Source organism: Cyrtonyx montezumae, unplaced genomic scaffold (genome assembly GCF_038088225.1).
Source record: "Cyrtonyx montezumae isolate F1298 unplaced genomic scaffold, pur_monq_1.0 scaffold_8, whole genome shotgun sequence".
NCBI lineage: Eukaryota > Metazoa > Chordata > Aves > Galliformes > Odontophoridae > Cyrtonyx > Cyrtonyx montezumae.
Genome location: NW_027072089.1, coordinates 95,338,668 through 95,357,473, shown reverse-complemented (window position 1 = coordinate 95,357,473; position 18,806 = coordinate 95,338,668). Strand labels below are relative to the sequence as shown.

Below are 18,806 nucleotides of genomic sequence, written 5' to 3'. Positions count from 1 at the left end.
AGCTTAAAACACCTTTTAGGATTATTAAATCTTTAGGCTGAAGATTACAGCAAGTGTTTTGTCTTTGGTGAGTAGCTGTTTGTCTCACTTTATTTACTTGGTATTGGGTATTTGTCAATGTCATTTCATATCTGCAGAAAATTCATACGTTATATGGAAGTATGTATGTGTGTGAGTGTGCTGAAGGTCACATGACTGTTTCATCCTATTTGGTGGAGCAGCTTGACTTTTTTTCCCTTGCTTTTGGTGATGGTTGTGAGTGCAGAAGTTGATTGACAGATGCATGCCAGAAACCCCCATTCTCCTTTTCAAAGACTACATATGATGGATTGCGATCTTTCAGCTCAGCAGGACACAGGGACCATGCAAGCTGTAATTGGTCAGGTATGGAGTCAGCCATTTCTCAACTCCCCTTTTATTTATTTTTTTTTTCACAAGGGTCTAACCATATGATTCACATAATTCATATTTACAGTACCATCTTTCTATCTGTATCTTCAGCTACCAGTGAGTGTGGTACTGAAAGTGAGAAAGGCATAAGAACCACAATAATCTGGCCAGGGAATCACGAGTTAAACCTAAAATACCATGCTTTTCTTCTAATAAACCCGGATTGTACTTTAGTCTGAGCTTTGCCAAATCAATCTATTTATTAATTTACCTCTGCATTTTGTTTACATGTGCTGAAGTAGAAGAACTGAACAGTGAAAGTGTTATGTTTGCTGGGGAGTTGCTTTCTATTCCTGATGCTGTCATTATTCTTATATTGACTGTATTCCTATACTACAGGCTGTGGATTTTTTTTCTCTTTATTTCTATATGTATATATATTTTTCTTCTTTGACTCCTAACCCAGATAATGTGTGATTGAGCTTGGTAAATGTAGTAGTCTTTGCTGCTGCAGAGGGGCAGTCTGCAAATTAAACACTGCCACAATCTGAAAGGTCCAGGTGGTCTGCTCGTGCTTCCTAATGCAATCCAGCACAACAGCTTTAATAAACAGCTCTATTTAGTTCTCCCTCCCTGTATCCAGGGAAGGGAACTGGTCTGGGGCTGCTGTGATGAAATGCCAGAAGAATATCTCTCAAAGGCCTCACAAGCTGATTTTTAGAGCTTTTCCATTTTGTCGTCTTTGTCTTCCAAATGGGTCAGTGAGTCCTTCTCTTTCTGTTTTGTGATTTCTGATAAGTCTGTAGTTTTTATGTGTGTGTTTAACTGTGCTGTTTTGAGCTTAGCCAGAAGAGAGGAGAATCATTGTCTTTTCGTTTGCTTCAAATAATAACCTGGAGTGGGGACAGAAATTAAATTATTTTCTCCTGTTTACACGGAGGGCTGTTTTCCTATGAATGCAGCCGGAATCGGAAGAGGGTGTCTGTTTTTCTTTTTTCTAACAAAATCTTAAGTGCTCAACACTTTCTCATTAGCCACTGCTTTGTAAATCAGTCTCTGGCATAGGGTATGTTTCAAACTCTCAAAAGTTTGTGGTTTTTTGCATATGTTTCCAGTGTAGTGAACGCATACTGCTGAACTGGTGACATAGTATTTGTTTCCTATACATTGATATAATGGTGGAAAAATACGCATCCTGTGCAGTTTTCAAGTAAATTATGGCAAAGCACAGAAGTCCCTCAAAGCACATGGTTTATTAATACCATCGTACACAGTAATGCATTTCTAGGCGGAAAATGTCAAATATGTAATACTATGTTTACCACAGACTTCTATTGCTTTAAATATTTTAAAAATAGAAAATACATTTTTTATTAAAAACCTCCCAAACATTAACAGCTTTCTATTAGGCTGGCTTGTACCTAAAAAGTGGGGCATGTTTGCCAGTATTACATTGCACGAAAATATGTATTTCAAAGAGGGTTAATTACCTTTTTGTGTAAACTTGTTCAGTCTTAAAGAAAAATGTTTAATCATACTAAAGCAAGTACAGCAAGGTTTTGTGCAAGCATAGGTGACAGAAAATGTGCCCTGAAACCTTGATAAATCTCAAAGCTTGTAATATCCCTTTAATATAACTTTCTCTTTGGCATGTAAGAAAGTATGAGTTAGCTATTTTGTATTTAAAGCCTGTTAGCTCTAGGAGAGTGGTTCTGAGGCTGAAAGGGTGTGAGCACGGTTTGCTTTTTTTTTCCTGTGTGCAACATCACATATTTCATCAATTTAAAAAAGTTCAGTGAATGCCTGGAAAAATGTTTATAAATGTTTATTGAATTACTGTATTTCATTTCCTAAAAAATTGATAACAAGAGACTTCAAAGAAAAATACATGCAGGTATTTCAGGTTACTAACTTTTTTTTAACGTCAGAATTCACGTATATAATTACTGTGAAATTTAATGTGTTAGGTGTTTCAAATACATTTTTACATCTCTATATGTACTTATTTGCATGCTCTATGTGTAAATAGATACATCCAAAAGAGTTCATAAAAACACATAATTTTCGAGTATGTTATTAATTGTCCAGTTCATTGTAATTAATTATTAGTTGTTTGCAAAGATTAAACAAAAATGTAATGATCTTTTTTTTTGACAAAATAATTTGTATTCTGTACTCCCAGAATACAGCAATACTTATTTAAAACTTGTGAACAAAAGAGTAGTAGCATAATTACCATTCATTATTGAAACTAGAAATGCACTTTCTTAATATACTCTGATAGTCAACTGATAATAGAAAATAATCATAAAAAATAAACCTCAAGCCATGAAATCTCTCAATACTGCAAGACTTTATTTAATATTGATAAAGAATAAAGATCTGTGCATTTAGGATGTGTATATTGCTAGAAGATGTATTCATTTCCTGACATTAGTGCTTTAGACAAAAGTTGTTGGGAGTCCTTTTTAACTTTCAAACCTCAGAAATCAAAAGCTTTAAATAAATGCTTATCATTTGTTCTTATTTCAGAATCATATTTTTTCTCCAGAATTTAGTGAGAACTAAGTTTTGTTTTGGCTAATCTTGCAGACGTAGCTTTAAATTCCATCTCATTTGCTTCTAATGGAGTGTAAGCTTGCCTAATTAAAAATCCAAACTATACATGTGTATCTATGCTCCAGTAGACATCAGAAACACTAGCAGTTATTTGTAGCTCAAACGCTTGTCTGTGTATGACACAGAAAGTAATTGCAGGAGCATGCTGATTTAAGGGCATTCTCAAAGTGGATTACACGTTCATCATTAAATGCATTTTCCACTCTTTTTTTTTTTATCTGCGATTTCATCCGTCTCCAAGCACCAGTGTCTGCAGTAGCTCCTGCTGGTGTTGGCAATGGCTGGCACAGCACCGCAGCCCTCCACTACCTGGCACCTGGCTGTGCTGGCTCCAAAGTGCAGAACTGTACCCGTACCTTCCCTCTGGACTTTTCCTCCCCCTAGCAAGCAATTAAATAGCCAAGTACTCTGAAGAGCAACCTCCTCGCATAGTGTGTCAAGATCTAGAAGCCCATTGCTCATTGTGATTTTGATTCATAACTGGAGTGCTTGGACTAAAACCCCGATCCCTGACTGCAATAGTCTGTAGCATCCTTCCTTGCATGCTGAACAATAATACCCATTATTTCTGCAGAGGTCTTTTGTTTTTATAAAAGCAATTAGTTGGATTTTGTATCACATTCTGAGTATATCCTGACCCCATATAAATGAACAAGTAATTAAATGTATCATCTAATTATTCCAGCCATGCTATATTTTTTCTCCCTTGTACATTTTCTAAAAATCTGTGCTGCACTCTTTTCTTCCTTTTTTTTCATCTTTTTTTTTTTTTTTTCAGACCTGAGCTTGTGAGTGACAGGTTAGTTCATCAGCATTACAGCCCTCCTGTTTTTGTCTCATCTCATGCAGACAGGTCACCGTGTCCAATCACCCTTCTGGCTCTGCTGGCCCCAGGGGACCCAAGGCCAGCCTGCCATCTTGATCCACCGGCCTGAGGGCCTGGGCTGGCTGCACATTTCTGTGTTCAGTGGTTCTTCCAAATGTAGTGTTAAAAAAAAAAAAAAAAAAAAAAAAAAAAAGGGAGAGAGTTCAAGAAGAGGGGGTTAAATAAGATCTCCGTAAATTAGGTAGTGCACTTCAAATAAGCAGGCACCTGCAATTATTGTTACAATGCTTGATTTTTCTTTCTACACACTACCCAAGTTTATCAAATATTTTTAAATGGACAGTGGTCCATGTGATCCCACATTAAAAGCTGTTTAAACAGGGGTAAACACATGCTCTTTACTCGGCGACAGTTCATCTCTGAGGCCCACTTTTGGTGAGTAATATGTTGCTAAAATCAAGGTGGGCCTACCTGCTCTGCTTTATTTCCTTGGGCTTGGGGTTGATTTCTTTTTTTTTTTTTTCCCTGTGATTAGTGATTTCAGAACAAGGGGATATATGTTTTGGAGAAGCCATTCAATTCATGATCCGCTTTCAGAAGTTTCATCTGTTGTTGGAATTGTTTTGTAATGCAGATCACTGCATATCCAGGCACTTTATTTCTACCACAGCCAGGTGCCATGTGAAAATCAACTCCACAGTGTTAGTTTGTTTTGAGCCATCTTTAAGTTGTTCCTCTTGTAGTAATAGGATTCTTCTCCCCTGAAATTCCCCTAATTTCTAATCTACTGAAGTGCATATAACTTAGACAAATAGAAAATAACCATCTTACATGTAATTTTAGGACCCAGTTTAGAATTCAGGAATAACTCGAGCCTTTTTGTCTACAGTTTGGGACAAATCCTGTAACATGACTACTTGCATAAGTAAGGTCAGAGTACATGTCCTCTGCTGCTCACTCAGTGCCCAGCATGGACATGCCTGTCCTTTACAGACACCAGTCTGCACCTCAAGAAAGTGAGAGAGAGGCTTATGGACAGGCACATGCTGACTGTTTTTTTCCAGTAGCAGAGAGACAGTGTAAACAATAAGAATTGTGTTTGAAAAATTTCAAAAACATGTTTGTTTGTTTTTTTTTAATATTTATGAACAAGCTGGTACTCTGATAATGAAGCATTCCATCTCCGCAGAAATGTGCAGTTTTATGCACTCTCCAGAATACCGTGTCCTTAAGAATTATTATTGTAAGGATGTGCAGGAATGCAGCTGTAATATTTTACAGTATAAATATTTGTTATAGAGGAGTTTGGATCTTGTTAACTTAATATATGTAAATTCTTTGGTCCTGGGCCTGGATTCCAGCAAAAGAATGCATTTCTCTGTTGACTTTTCTTTTTACAGCAGAAAAGATGGATTTTTATCATTTTCATTCATGCTTGAAAAGATTTTTCTTGTTTTCAGGCTGTAATCAGGTTTTAATTTAAATCAACCTTCTAAAAACATATTTAGTCATTTTTCCTTATTGAATTTCTTCACTTTTTTCCATTTTGTGCTTCTCTGCTGCCTCATGTGTTAGTTTGCGGGTCAGGCCAATTAAGAGGTCAAATTTTTAAAAAGCTGTGGCTTATGCTCTGTGTATATTCACTATTATTCTAATTGTAGGAGGAAAATAATGTATGCCAGATGACCTTTAAATTGCTGGGCCAGCAACACTCGTCCAGTGATGTAGATTTTTATCTTCTGGCAATGCATTTACATTCAAGTACCTCTGCTGTGTTTCCTAGATTGTAGACTGATAAACTAAATACCACTCTGGGCCACTTTTGTATGTACGGTACATAGAAGTGACTGTGCTGAGCCTCTTATCTTCCACTGACCTGTAGCTGTAACAAGACTTTTCTTTTTCTTCTCTGATCTGAGCTGCAGCTCAAATGGGAGAAAATAAAAGGACAACTGAAGACAAATTGTATACAGCATTTTCAGCGTTAGATGAGAACATGGCAAAACAGTCTTGTTTCTGTGATTTACATCTCTCAGTGACATTTTCTTGCAATGCTTCTTACCCTGATGTTGAAGAACGGCAGGATGAACTTCAGACCAGGCCATTCAGAGTGTATACTTGATACGAACAGGACTTAAGCTTGTACTTAAAAGTTGCTCTATTAAGTGCACCCAAGATGTCTACAGCTTTGGCATTGCTAGGTATGTCAGCAGTGTCTGCTGCCGCAAGGTGCACATCACAGCATGGAGCTCAGTGGGACTCCTCATGTAAATAACACTTCCCAGGATCTGGTCCAGCTTGCCTATTGAGTAACTGTCATTGCTAATAAATATAACAAAGCCTGGTTTAAATGCCAGCTAAATAAATGCAATGCAAACGCTTTTGTAATTAGAACTGACGATTAGGATTAAAGATAGTAATTCAAGGGCCTTGAACATTTTTATGTTTCAGGGATGTCAGGGCTACAGGTAAATGGACTATAGCTTCAGGGTTTTTGTTTTATCGCTGGCTTTGAAACCTCTGTGATATGTAGGACTATTTCTTCAAAAGAGAAAGATTAGCTGTTGATATTTGCTACTGATTCTCTGTTGACTGGTAGTGCTGTTCCACAGGAGAGCTTTATCTAACTGTTAGATCAAAAGAAAATTTTGAAGATCAAGAGAATGTTCTAAATTCCCAGCCACTTCTAAAAGTGGTAGTGGGAACAAGCTGAAAACAGAAAGTGGGAGGGGACACCCAAAAAAGCTATAATCCAAGCCAAACGTACATATTCAGTGACATAAATACATTTTTCTTAAGTTGTTTAAAATAGATTTCATAGTTCCTAAGATAAAAAAGCCTACAATTATTATCAAGGTGCGGTACAGTCCATACTGCCACACTTTATTACAGCAAAACTAGATCCAGCAAGTTCTCATACAGTGTCTTCCTTTTACTCACATGTGTAGCAGCCACTGGGACCATTAACACTTGTGCATATTCTTAAAGCTGGGGAAATACGTTTCTAGGATACCTTGAACCTCGATTGTACTCTCAGGTGTAGCTGCAGAGGTGCCCTGTGCCCTTTGCTCATGCCAGTGAAGATTTACAGGATGGGACACCGACACTTGTTCTGATCAGAACAGGCGCTTTTGGTTTTCATGTACTACATTACTGTGAAAAAAAAAATCCAAATATTTGATAAGCATTACTGCAAAATCTTACCTGCAAGGATAGCTTTTGATCTGGTAATATTTCCAGTGAGTGTTACCTAAACTACAGGCTAAATACAACCTATTCCCAATGCTAACTATGAACCCATGGGCATTGCAAAGAGAAAAAAATGTTAGAAAGGAAATTTGTGTTATGTAAAGGAACTGATTCCATACATAAATTTTATTTTAAAAGGTTCTAGCATTTTCAAGGCTCTCAGACTCCCTTCACGTTCAAAAGACACAATCTGGCAGTGTAGCTGCATCCAAAAAATTAAACATTACAGGGGCACAGTAAAAGGCGAAAGTGTTTTTAATCACCTCCTGCTATGGAAACAAGAATTTCAAGCAATAGAAAATACTGAAAGTCATGTTAGTCATATTGCAGAACAGCTGCTGTTAGACAGGCTGTAGGAGACAATACTGTATCAGTGTTGTCCTTTGTGCTAAACTGTTAACGTCTTGGACTACTTTTCCACTTACTGAGACAACTTGCAAAGCTCTAACATAGGTTTTAATTGAGTTTCACTCATATAGCAAGGAGGAATATTATGGAATAAAAAGTCTGGTTTTTAAAAGCCAGTGTTCTTAACCCATTTCTATGTATGTTTTCAAAACAAACAAATAAACAAACAAAAAATCCCACTGACATTAGGACATTTTATATCCTGATCTCAACCTTATGACTTAAAATCACATTGTTTCCCATCAGCAGCAAAGTAGCATCAGCTTCCATGTCTTCATATTATAACAGAAGTGACTAAAAGCACTGATTTTTTTTTCTAATAAAAACAAAGAAATGTGCTTTGTCTTTACTGAATGCAGCTTTAAAAATAAAAAAGGGTTAAATGTGCAAATAACTCTGACACTGTTTAAAGTAGGCCCTTCTGAGACAGTGTTGGTAATATCATGAGGTGCTGCCAAGCACTGAATGCTTCCAGAGTCCTGGATTTCACACCGTTTTTGCTCTCCATTTCAGCCAAGCCTGAATGTTTTCCATGTTCCTTGAAGGAAGGATTAGGCCTTGAAGCTCCCAAGGGGAGATCTTTTGTTTGAGATTTTTTTTCAGCTCAGACACCGTTAATGCAGGGAAAACTGAAAAGCTTCCTGTGAAAACTGTTAAGTTTCAAGTGAAAGAAAATAATATTGAATAAAAGAGAACTACGCTGTAGTAAGAAACAAACAGCTATTACAGGATGTCTGCCCATAAGTCTTTCCCTTCCCTTCCCTTCCCTTCCCTTCCCTTCCCTTCCCTTCCCTTCCCTTCCCTTCCCTTCCCTTCCCTTCCCTTCCCTTCCCTTCCCTTCCCTTCCCTTCCCTTCCCTTCCCTTCCCTTCCCTTCCCTTCCCTTCCCTTCCCTTCCCTTCCCTTCCCTTCCCTTCCCTTCCCTTCCCTTCCCTTCCCTTCCCTTCCCTTCCCTTCCCTTCCCTTCCCTTCCCTTCCCTTCCCTTCCCTTCCCTTCCCTTCCCTTCCCTTCCCTTCCCTTCCCTTCCCTTCCCTTCCCTTCCCTTCCCTTCCCTTCCCTTCCCTTCCCTTCCCTTCCCTTCCCTTCCCTTCCCTGGAAAAAACAAAAGCAGCTCCTAAAAAATGGATGTTCTGACTTGGTTCTTATACACGTAGGGTTGCAGTACTCAGTTCAGAATTGAGGAAGCTTAGTCTTGCAGCCAGATCTGACAAAAGGTGGGCAGAAGTGATGGCTTGCCTGTTGTAATGCCCACAGTCAGGAATAAAGAAAGATTTTTCCCAAAGTTTGGATGCTGCACTCACCACCTGCTCCTGCTTCTCACAAAAAATAAAAATAAAAATGGTAAGTAAACCTGTGTGACAAAAGCCTGACAGGAAAAACTATAGAGCAGCACATGAGGGTTTGTAATGGCCCTGAACACAGCTATTTTTGTTTTTGTTTGTATTAGTGATGTTCTTTATTTGAAGAGTCATCATGAAATCATTTAAGCACATCCACAGAGTCAACAGAAAATCTTGCATCAGCAACATATTCTGTTTTAGACAATGTGATGCTGAAGACCTGGATCTCACCTGACTTTGGTGGAAATTAGGCACGTATCACCAAAAAACTAAGCTAGTTCTTCAGTTTCATTCAGTTAACCCTGGAGTCTGTGTGCGAGGATGTGTGGGCAGGTGAAAACCTGGAGGCTGCATATGAGATCTCTGGGGTTGAGCAATGGACTCACTGGCCTGTGCTCTGAAAGGAAGACCTGGGTTTTGAACAGTCAGTCAAAAGAAGGGCTGGAGCCTGGAGTTTCTTCCACTACACATATTTGTTTCAGTTTATTTTTCAATTCCTGCTGTATTCTTAGCAAAAGGAGAAATTGAAGGTTGCCCCCCAACTAGGGAATTAGGGTGACCCTGTGATGAATTTAACCCAAGAGGCACTGTGGATATTCAGCAAGCCTTTGTTCTTTTCTACTCAGGTCCTTATGCCAGGCCCATCACCATAGTTATTAGATCTCAAAGATTACATTCTTTGATCTAGTGATTTCTAAATCCTTAAACCACAGTTTATTTATTTAAAAGGTTATATCCAACATTGGATTGGATTGTAAAGTACCCTCTGACTCTTTCATGAAGGACACAGTAGAAACACATGCTGCTGAAGGAGTATTTCCTTCTGACCACAAAGCACCACAGCATTTCATTGAACTAAGAACCGCACAGAGGTCTGTGCTTTTAATCTGACCAGAGTGTTGGATTTTTTTTAACCTTGTTCTTACCACAGTGTCATTCCTTTCTGACAGAACAGGCATTTATTAGGGTATGTAAGTGAATCTTAGCTACTACTATTAAACAAAACAAAACAAATACAACAAAGCAACAACTGCAAAATAACCTCACATTGTCCTAAGAAAATAAAAGCACACTAAACCTCAAACAGATGTTAAAAGTGAGTAAGTTCAAGATGTGTACTTGGGGTCTGGTTTTGATCTGATGTTTATTAGTGTGAATCACAAGTAACTGTGGAGCTAAATAGAGTTACATTTAGGTAAACATGATCAAGAGCAGCTAAGAAGCTTGTTCCATCAAATTCAGAACCCCTTACATGAGCAAATTTCCCAGTATGTTCTGTACCACTTGATTAATTAGGAATTGTATGACGAGAGTCCCAAGCAAATCAGCAAGAAAGCACAGAAAGAAAAAGAAAGGACACTGAAATGGGGCGCAGTGTGCTCTATGCCCTGAGTGATATTAATTATACTGGATTCAAACTGGTCTCTTTTTTTTCCAATCAGTCCCGCAAGGCAAACTGTAGGAATTCTCATGTAATTTCCCTTAATTCTAAAATAACCGAGACTGGAATTGGCACCTGAAAAGAGAAATCTTATTTAAAATAGCTATTATTGTTTCATTCTTTAATGCTTGTGTTTGGTTATTTTTCTTTTTTGAGAAGCTTAGCCCCTGGAGATAGCCTGATTCTACTTTATACTGAGACCTCTTTATACCATCTGGCAGCACAAAACAGCTGTAAAGTGGGTGTAAAAGTCATTTATTTATGTGTACTTCAAAGCTTTTTTTATATTTCCAGAATGGTAGAAAAACACCACAGTGTAAATGGGAATCAGGCCCAAATAGATGGAATGGAATTACCAGTTTTCAGATGGAAATGGAAAACGGGTAGGCAGAAATCAGACTGCGTGAAGAGAAGAAGGACTAAGCCTTATTTAGCCACACATACGTGTTCATTAACATCCATTCTGATCAGCTGAACTGAAAAAAAAAAAAAAAAAGGAAGAAAAGTTGAAAGTGTCAGATTCTGTTTTACCTACCAGCACCTTCACGTTTGCTGGTAGTAAGTAAAATATGAAAGGGGGGAGGGGGTGGGGGGGGGAGAGTGAGTATCAGTCAAACTACAGTAGTCGGTGACTGATAAGACAACCAAACCAAAATAAAGACTGCTTTCTCAACCAATCAAGTCAATTACAGTTTTCAGATTAGTATATTTCCGAGCTACCCACTGAACAGAACAAAAGGTTTAAACTATTTCTTTTTTTCCCTTTTTCTTACCCCATGGTCTCAGTGTATCTTGATGCAATACTTGACAAAGATCTGTTTACAGAGCATTATTCTGTTAGTACACCTGGATTAGTGAAAAAGAAAACAAATGAAATTAGTAGGAATTAATGTCAGATAAATTCCCTATTTCTCTACCTTATGTTATGCTTGTCAGATGAACGCTTTGACTCCCAGTCAAAGGGTGAAAAAAAAAAACAGCAAACAGAGAGGTGAAACACAGAATGACAGTTACATTAATGGGAAACATCTTAAAATTTTTGCAGACTAGGGAAAAAAATATTCAAAAAGCAATTTTTGTGTAGGCCTAGGAGATTACTTGGAAATTTGCAGCTTTTTGCTCCTCTTTTTTTTTTTTTTTTTCATAACCCCTTCGAAATAGGTACACAGGAGGTTTAAGGGATTCTGTGAAGACATTTTTCTTTTTGCTTCCCCATTTTGTGGGAGCACAAGGGTAAAATATTAGCAGGGCTTGTAGCACCTTTTATTATTAAAGTAGTTTAGTATTTTTTACCGTAAGACCTTTTCTGGTGCTGCTGTTGGCATTCCCAAATAGTTGCCTACCTCATTTTGAATATTTTTTAAGACAATTTCAGCCAGAATACTTCAGCTGTGTATGTAGAGGTTAGGGAAATATGTCATAGTTTTGTCCATTTTAAAGATGCACCATATTTAAGAGTGAAAATGATAAGGAGTAATAGAATTGTGTCCACTGTATCTTTTCAGGTATCCTGCGACAGTCCACTCATGTTTTATTATATTCCAAGCCTTTGAAAAATGTAGTTGGCACATGTTCTCTTGGCAACTCCAAACAGCTATATTCTCTGAAGAGGATAAAAAAAGTGAAGAGAAAAAAAGTGAAAGTAACCATAAAGTCATCAGCACAAAGACAGGCTCAGCTTATCCAAGTCACATCTGACAAGTATTTGTCTAAGTAGTTCTTGAAATTCCAGCAATACTGATTCCACAATGTCTTCATGCTGTTTATTCTGTGTTTAATTATATCTATTTTAATTTGCACTGTTAGAGAGTTTTCCTTACAGCAAAATTAATCTTTCTTGCTTGAAGTGAAGCCCATTTCTTTTTCCGTTTATGAATATCATACTATTTAAGCCTTTTTGAATATTGTATCTGATATGTAGTGGGATTTGGCTTCAGAAAGAAAAGAAAAAAATATTCCTGACCAAATTTCAGATAAGTTATTTTATTTTAAAGTTCTCTGGGAAGATTTGCATAATTGTTTAAAGAGAAGAGGAATTTTAATACACCGAACTGGAAGAAATACGTGGACATTTTTACTCTCTCTTTCATATGAACAATAGGTTTAAGGGTTTCAACAAAGCTGAATTTCAATTTGCGTGAAGAATTTCATGGAGATCTTTCCATTAGGATTTCCAAAAGGCAAAACCTGTCAACCTCAACAGTAGTTTTAGTAGAGCATTGACTGACATGGAATTTTTTATATATAAATAGACACAGATATTTGTATAAGGTCAACATATGAAGCCCCTATGTTTTGTCACACTTGGCTCTTAATTCTTCACAGCCTCAATTAGTTATTTACAGTGTTGTAAAACTGAAGCATTGCAGAGTCGAGTACTTTTCCACTTCAAGTGTCTAATACAGCTACTTTACTGCAAAGTAAAAGCTTTGGGTTACTAAAGAGAAACAACATTGGATTATCATTTGAACAGATATAATTGCTACTTTCAGCAGCTTGAAGCCACTTTAATTCCTATACTACACTGATTTTATCTCTGATAGGAGGAGGTAATTTTCTGAGACTTATTTAGCTTTTCTTTGGCATTATTTACAATTACAATCATAATCTAATGTATGATATAGTAAGAGCATACCATCATACCGTAGGAAAAAGGGGTATGGGTGACTACTACAAACCACTTATGTGTGCCAAGGTGATGCACAAAGGGATAGCATTAATTGTCAAGACGGGGGTATGAAAAAAAATAAAAGAAAAAGGAGATGCAGAGTAAAAGGGTATAGCAGCTGGAGAAAAATGTGCTGTGCTAAGGCTGAAATTTTCAGTTACTTTCTAAGAGCTTTATTACAGTTCTATATAGTGAACTACTTGTCACAGGACTTAAAGATGTTGAAAAATTAGGACTGACGGCAATAGAAACACCTCCATATTACATTTTTTCTCTTCATCTGTTCATAGATCTGTCCTACCATGCATCAGCAAAGCACATGTGTGATAGTGGTGAAATAAATGGGGGTCTGAGCTCGTGTAATCACTTAGATGCAGATAAACAAACAGAGCTTGAGCTCCATCATCTTTCTGTTGTTTTTCAACATTAAAACAACAACAATAAAACAAAACAATTTTTGGCTGTGATCAGCTTTGATATTAATTGCTTAAGTTCCATGGTTCTGCCTGAATTGAAGGTAAATTATTAGAGTTGTGCAGTAGCAAACTGGCACCTATAATATTTCAGAAAAAGCCTAAAAAATGGACAACATGCCTATTAAGTGATCCTTAAAAGTGAATCCCAAAGTTTTTCTGTTAACAGTGGCATTACTGCACATGGTATTCTTCTCAGAATTTAATGATTCTTTGGAAATTGCTTTTGTAAAATATACTGTGTTTTTTGGTCAATATTCTTCTGCTTTGGGTAAGCTTCCACTTAGTAAATGCTATCTTGAATATATGCTGTTTCTGCAGCCATATTGAACATGACACTGAGTAAGGCTAGGAAGATAAATTATATATTTTAGGCCCTCTGTTCATGTTTTCATGCTGCAAAGGTTTCCCCTCCAGGCAGCAGGAAAACAAAACAAAACAAAACAAAACAAAACAAAACAAAACAAAACAAAACAAAATAAAACAAAACAAAACAATACTATTATGTGATTGATTAACTTTTGCCAAAATAATACAAGATTTTTTGTTTTCACAAATGATAAGATAAATTGCTAAGAACAGGTTTTGTAAGCAAACTCACTTTGGCACCAGGGCATGCATTTCTAGTTCTAAATCTCTTTATGCTCTAGTCCCAGGTCTGTACCCCTGAGCTCAAGGAGTGCTACTACTGGCATTAGGGATAGCAACTACTAGGTATGGACACTCAACATTTGATTCATTAGCTCAAGGGTGGAGAATGTGGGACATGTAATTGCAATAGTATAATGTAGCAGAGTGGGTAATGAGCCACAAAAATGTATGACAAAATTTCCAGTGCAGATAGTTTTTTTCCCTAACAATTCCACTTGTTCAAACCTATGCAGTGATGTCTCCTTACTTCTTATGCTGTAAAATGTTAAGCTTGGGTTTTTTTCTGTAATATTTACCTTTTAACTTCTTGATCACAAGCAAGTTTATTCATATGTATAGTCTTTATGAATGTTTACACAAAAAGGCATAGTAAGAGATGAACTATGCCTCACAATAACCATAGGTGTTAAGCTTGTTAGAGTAGCTGATTACAAGGATGGCTAGACTGCACCTAGAAATAACCATAGGCATTAAGTATACTAGACAGTTCATTGCACAAGATACCAAAACTGCGATAATGTGAAGCAAGAAAGGAAAACCACAAAAGGAGCAAGATGAACCAGTGTTTACACTGAATGAGAACATCTGCATTTGTGTGACTAGAAGTTGCCTAAAAGACCACTAAACTGAGGATGTGAGAACTCCAACTCAAATTCGTCAGAAGAAAGGAACCATATAAAGGAAGAAAACAGGTGGAAATGGAGTTCCTGGAAAAGGGATGAATATTTCAGGAAATAGTATGACTATCCATTCCACAAGTATCAGACTTTGTGGAAATCTAATAGACATGTAATGTTTTTAGAAATATAAGCACACACACAGAAACAAAGGTAGAGAACTGCTTTGGGTGTTAACCCTGTTCTCTCTCGTGATATAATAAAGGATACCTGCTGCTGATAATTGATCATTGATTGTTATCAGTTTTGGGGTGTTTCACTCCATGAAACAGTAGGAAAAAGGCTGGCCTGATGAATCTTAAATTCCACTATGACATTTGTTTACATCAGCTGAGGTGGAAATCAAGAAGCACCTTTACACAGCAAGGGATTTCTTCCTGAGGGACTGGGAGCAAGGCAGGCCCAAGACTGGCTAAGCCCAGGCCATCATGCAGGGCAGTTGTGAGGAGGAAGGTAAGAGGCCATGCTGACAAGCTGGCTTACAGTCAGGCTTGGGACAGAGATGCAGCATTGCAGGAACAAGGACTGATGGCCCCATGTGGGGAGTTGTGCTCCAAGTCATACTGGTCAGGGCGATTGAGACCCACTGTTTCCTTCAAGGTCTGTCAGAGGAAGCCCTAAGCAGTTAGCTGTGAGGCCAGCTTGCAGCCTGCTCTGAAATGGAGAGGCTGAAGGTTTGTTGGATGATACACAGCCTCTGAGCCTTTTAAAAACAAAACCTCCATTCAAGTCTGGACTTAAGAACTTTTTTTTTTTAATTTTCCATGGGATGAAGGAGAGCAGCATGAGGGAGCAGAGGTGGGTAAATGTCCTCTCTGCATGGCTGCCCTCAGTAAGGAGCTGATTCCCTGACGGAATCAGCACAGTGCCCTTTTCCCCACTCTGCCTGTCTTGGTACTGTTTGGTGGCTGTTACTGGACAGTGAAGGTCTGTGCTGGGGCACAACTAAGAGGGTTTGCGGTCACTGTGAGCTATTGGAACCTACAGGCAAAGCAAACACAGTTTGGTTTTAATGCTGTGTCTTGAGGGTGCCCTGAGCTTCTGTTGCTTCTGGCATTTCCAGGCTCAAGGAAGTACAAACACAGCTGCAGGGACAGGCACTGTTTTTGAAATGCTAATACTGTTGGATTGTGAAGTATCTAGTACACATGAAATAACTAGTAAATATATTAAGGCCCTGTGTTAAGGCCTAGGTCTTAGCATGGTATGGGAATAGACTCAGGTAGTTTCAGGAATCCCTTTATCTGTACTGTCCTAGGATGTCAGGAAGCTATACATTAAAATAAAAAATGAAGAAGAAATGTATTTAACCAAGATTTCAAAAACTTTGCAGTTATATTGTGACATGCTGTACTCAGCTTTGTGCTAAAAGCAATGGATGATCAATGAACCCACTCATTGATCTCAAATATATGGTAAATTGATTGGCATTCTTGGCAATGATAAAGGATTAAGCATGATTACAGCGTCGCTGAGTTTTAGATTTGCAGGCAAGGTTCTCTGTACTTCCATGGAGAATGATGGAAGAAATGTGATAGTTACACGCATCTGTGTTATGTTGAGAGGGAGGCTAATTGCCTGTGGAGTGCAGACAATCTATGAGCAGCTGCAGACTGTTGTGAACTGTCTTTTGGTCAGGAAATATTTAGGCAAGCATTGTTAAAAGAATGTAATTTCTTTCAGAATGGCTTCCTGAATCAGAGTTGTGAAATAAGGATCAGCATATAGTACAAGTTTGGGGAAAGTGTTTGGTTCTTTCTTTTCTTCTTTTTTTTTTTTTTTTTTTTTGGTACTGACTTTCCAATAAATTATTGTGCATGGGTTAAGAAAACAGTTCAAAACTGGATTTTTTTGATAGGTGGTGATATTTTCTTCAAAGGGGAAAGATGTACTACAGATGAAAAAGTAGAACATTAATAGAGAGCTTTGAAAATTCCCTTTTAAAGAAGGAACAGAGAAATAATTATTCTATCACTGCATACAAAGGTATGGGTTTAATCGTTTTTAAAAATGTTATATATACAGGTTTTTTTTCCCCAGACCCTTGATGAAGATTTTGATATTTGAACAGCAAAGATGAGAAAACCAAGGTGTAGAGATGCACCCCCCTACCTCAACTCTCATACTACCCTTTAGAAAATTCATACTAGCCTGAACAGAAGGAAAAAGGTAAAAACTAAATGGTGTTGAGAATCCATGATCTAGCATGTCAAACATTTCGCTTTGTAATATTGGTAACAAGCCTTCTCAACAGAAAGTATGTTAGACTTACTGCAGCTAGCATTCAGTATGACTGCTTTTTTTGTTCTCTGCTTATACAGGACTTATACACAAAAAGGTTTTATTATTGAATAATATTATGTCAGTGTGTCTGCATTTGTCTTAAATAATAACTCTTTTGTATACTTGCATATTCAAGTATTCAGAAATGCAGTGTTTTCTGACTTCTGAACCCTTCATTTACCTGGATGATGAAATGAAAAATACATGTTAAGCCTAGTGATTTTACACACATGTGTGTTTATGTGTAAGAGGACAGTCCACTGCAAGTAGAGGTTCAAGTTAAAAATAAACTAATTCCACTTTAGAGTTTGGCCAGGATATTCACTGCTAGAGGACAGAATGAAAAAAAGTAGTTCTGCAGCTGCACAGATGCAGGCTGTTCTTTTACCATGTTTCTCTTTTGAGTAATAGCTCACATATGTTAATATTTGTGCTTAGTAACACAAGGTAGTGTTTGGCTTCTGAAGCACCTGTGCTTCTGTGTTTTTACTGCATGCTCCTTCCAATCTTGGAGTCTGTTCTCCTTCATGTGCTTTCCCCATGTTGCAGTGATATAGTTAGGGTACATAAGAGCATCAGTAGATGGCTCAGGCATACCAGGCTCACTTCACATCCTTTCTGTGGTTCACAGTAAGCATTAATTCATTTTCTGTTTGCTTATTCCTAGCAAGACCTGATAAAATAGTCCATTTCACTCTTTACCAAATGAGAAAAGAGATTATAGAACAGGATGCAAATTTATTGCCATTGGTTTCTTAATACAGAACCTTTTTCGTACCGTGCATTCTGCGTTCATGGATGTAGTTCTGACATCGTTGCTAAACATGCTGTTATTGGTATTGCTAAACAGACCATTATCATGAGCACAGACAGACCAAGTGTAAATACTAATTAGGGACTAATCCAAAAATCCATTGAAGTTTGTGGCAAGATTCAATGGGATTTGGACATGTCCCAAGGTAAAGAATTAATCACTATTTTTATCAGGGTTCTGCCTCTTCAGTAGAGCAATTATCTTGCTAACAAGGGACTACTCTGTTTACTTGAGTCTTCCCATGTTATAAAGCTTTCCTGTTTTACCTTTCTAGAAATAATATAAGATCTTAAACAACAAGAAGGATTGCTTCTCCCATGCAAGTGATGTTCTTTGTACCTTTAAAGTTTAGGGTATGCTGCAGGGCTTTGGTGGAATATACACTAACTTCTCAATAGATGAGCAAGGTCAGCATGGGAATCTCCACATCAGACTGCACATAGTAGTCTTCTCTTTCTGCTCTTTGTGAGTACATACTCATCCTTATCAGGTTGAGCATACATTTGTGAACAATGTTGAGTTGTCCAGACGTTGCTTGATTGGCGTAAACAGAAAATTCCATGGGAATAAATGCAAGCGATACGTTTGTTTCTAAAAAACACCTAAGATTTATATCTATTTACTTGTTTGTTATCATACAGTCTTTAACATTGGAAAACACCTCTAAAATCATAAAGTTCACGGGTGTCCAACCTTTTAGTTTATCTGTGCTGCACTGAGTAAAGAGAAAATGTTTTGGGCCAGTCTTTTGGTTACTGTTGTAATGGCTGCATGCCCAGGTTTGAGTTGGGCCACTTTGCAGGGCAGAGCCATCACCATGATGTTGTGGGGCAGAGCTAATTACTAGCTGCTGATGGCCGCATGCAGCCCACAGGTTGAACATGACTGAATGCAACTGTCAACCCATCACCACCATGCCCAGTAAACTGTTTCTTTCAGTGCCACATCTACATGATTCTTGGAAACC

The 18,806-nt window shown here is 37.7% G+C and overlaps 1 protein-coding gene across 1 annotated transcript in view; it reads left to right on the top strand.

Annotated features, from left to right (window-relative positions):
* Positions 1 to 279: 279 nt before the first annotated feature.
* The window catches only part of POU6F2 (POU class 6 homeobox 2), a 312,241-nt gene continuing 293,714 nt past the window's right edge, over positions 280 to 18,806 (top strand). The window contains exon 1 of the mRNA XM_065752741.1: positions 280 to 384. Within this exon, the coding sequence (XP_065608813.1) occupies positions 280 to 384 (105 nt within the window). The remainder of the gene's footprint in view (positions 385 to 18,806) is intronic.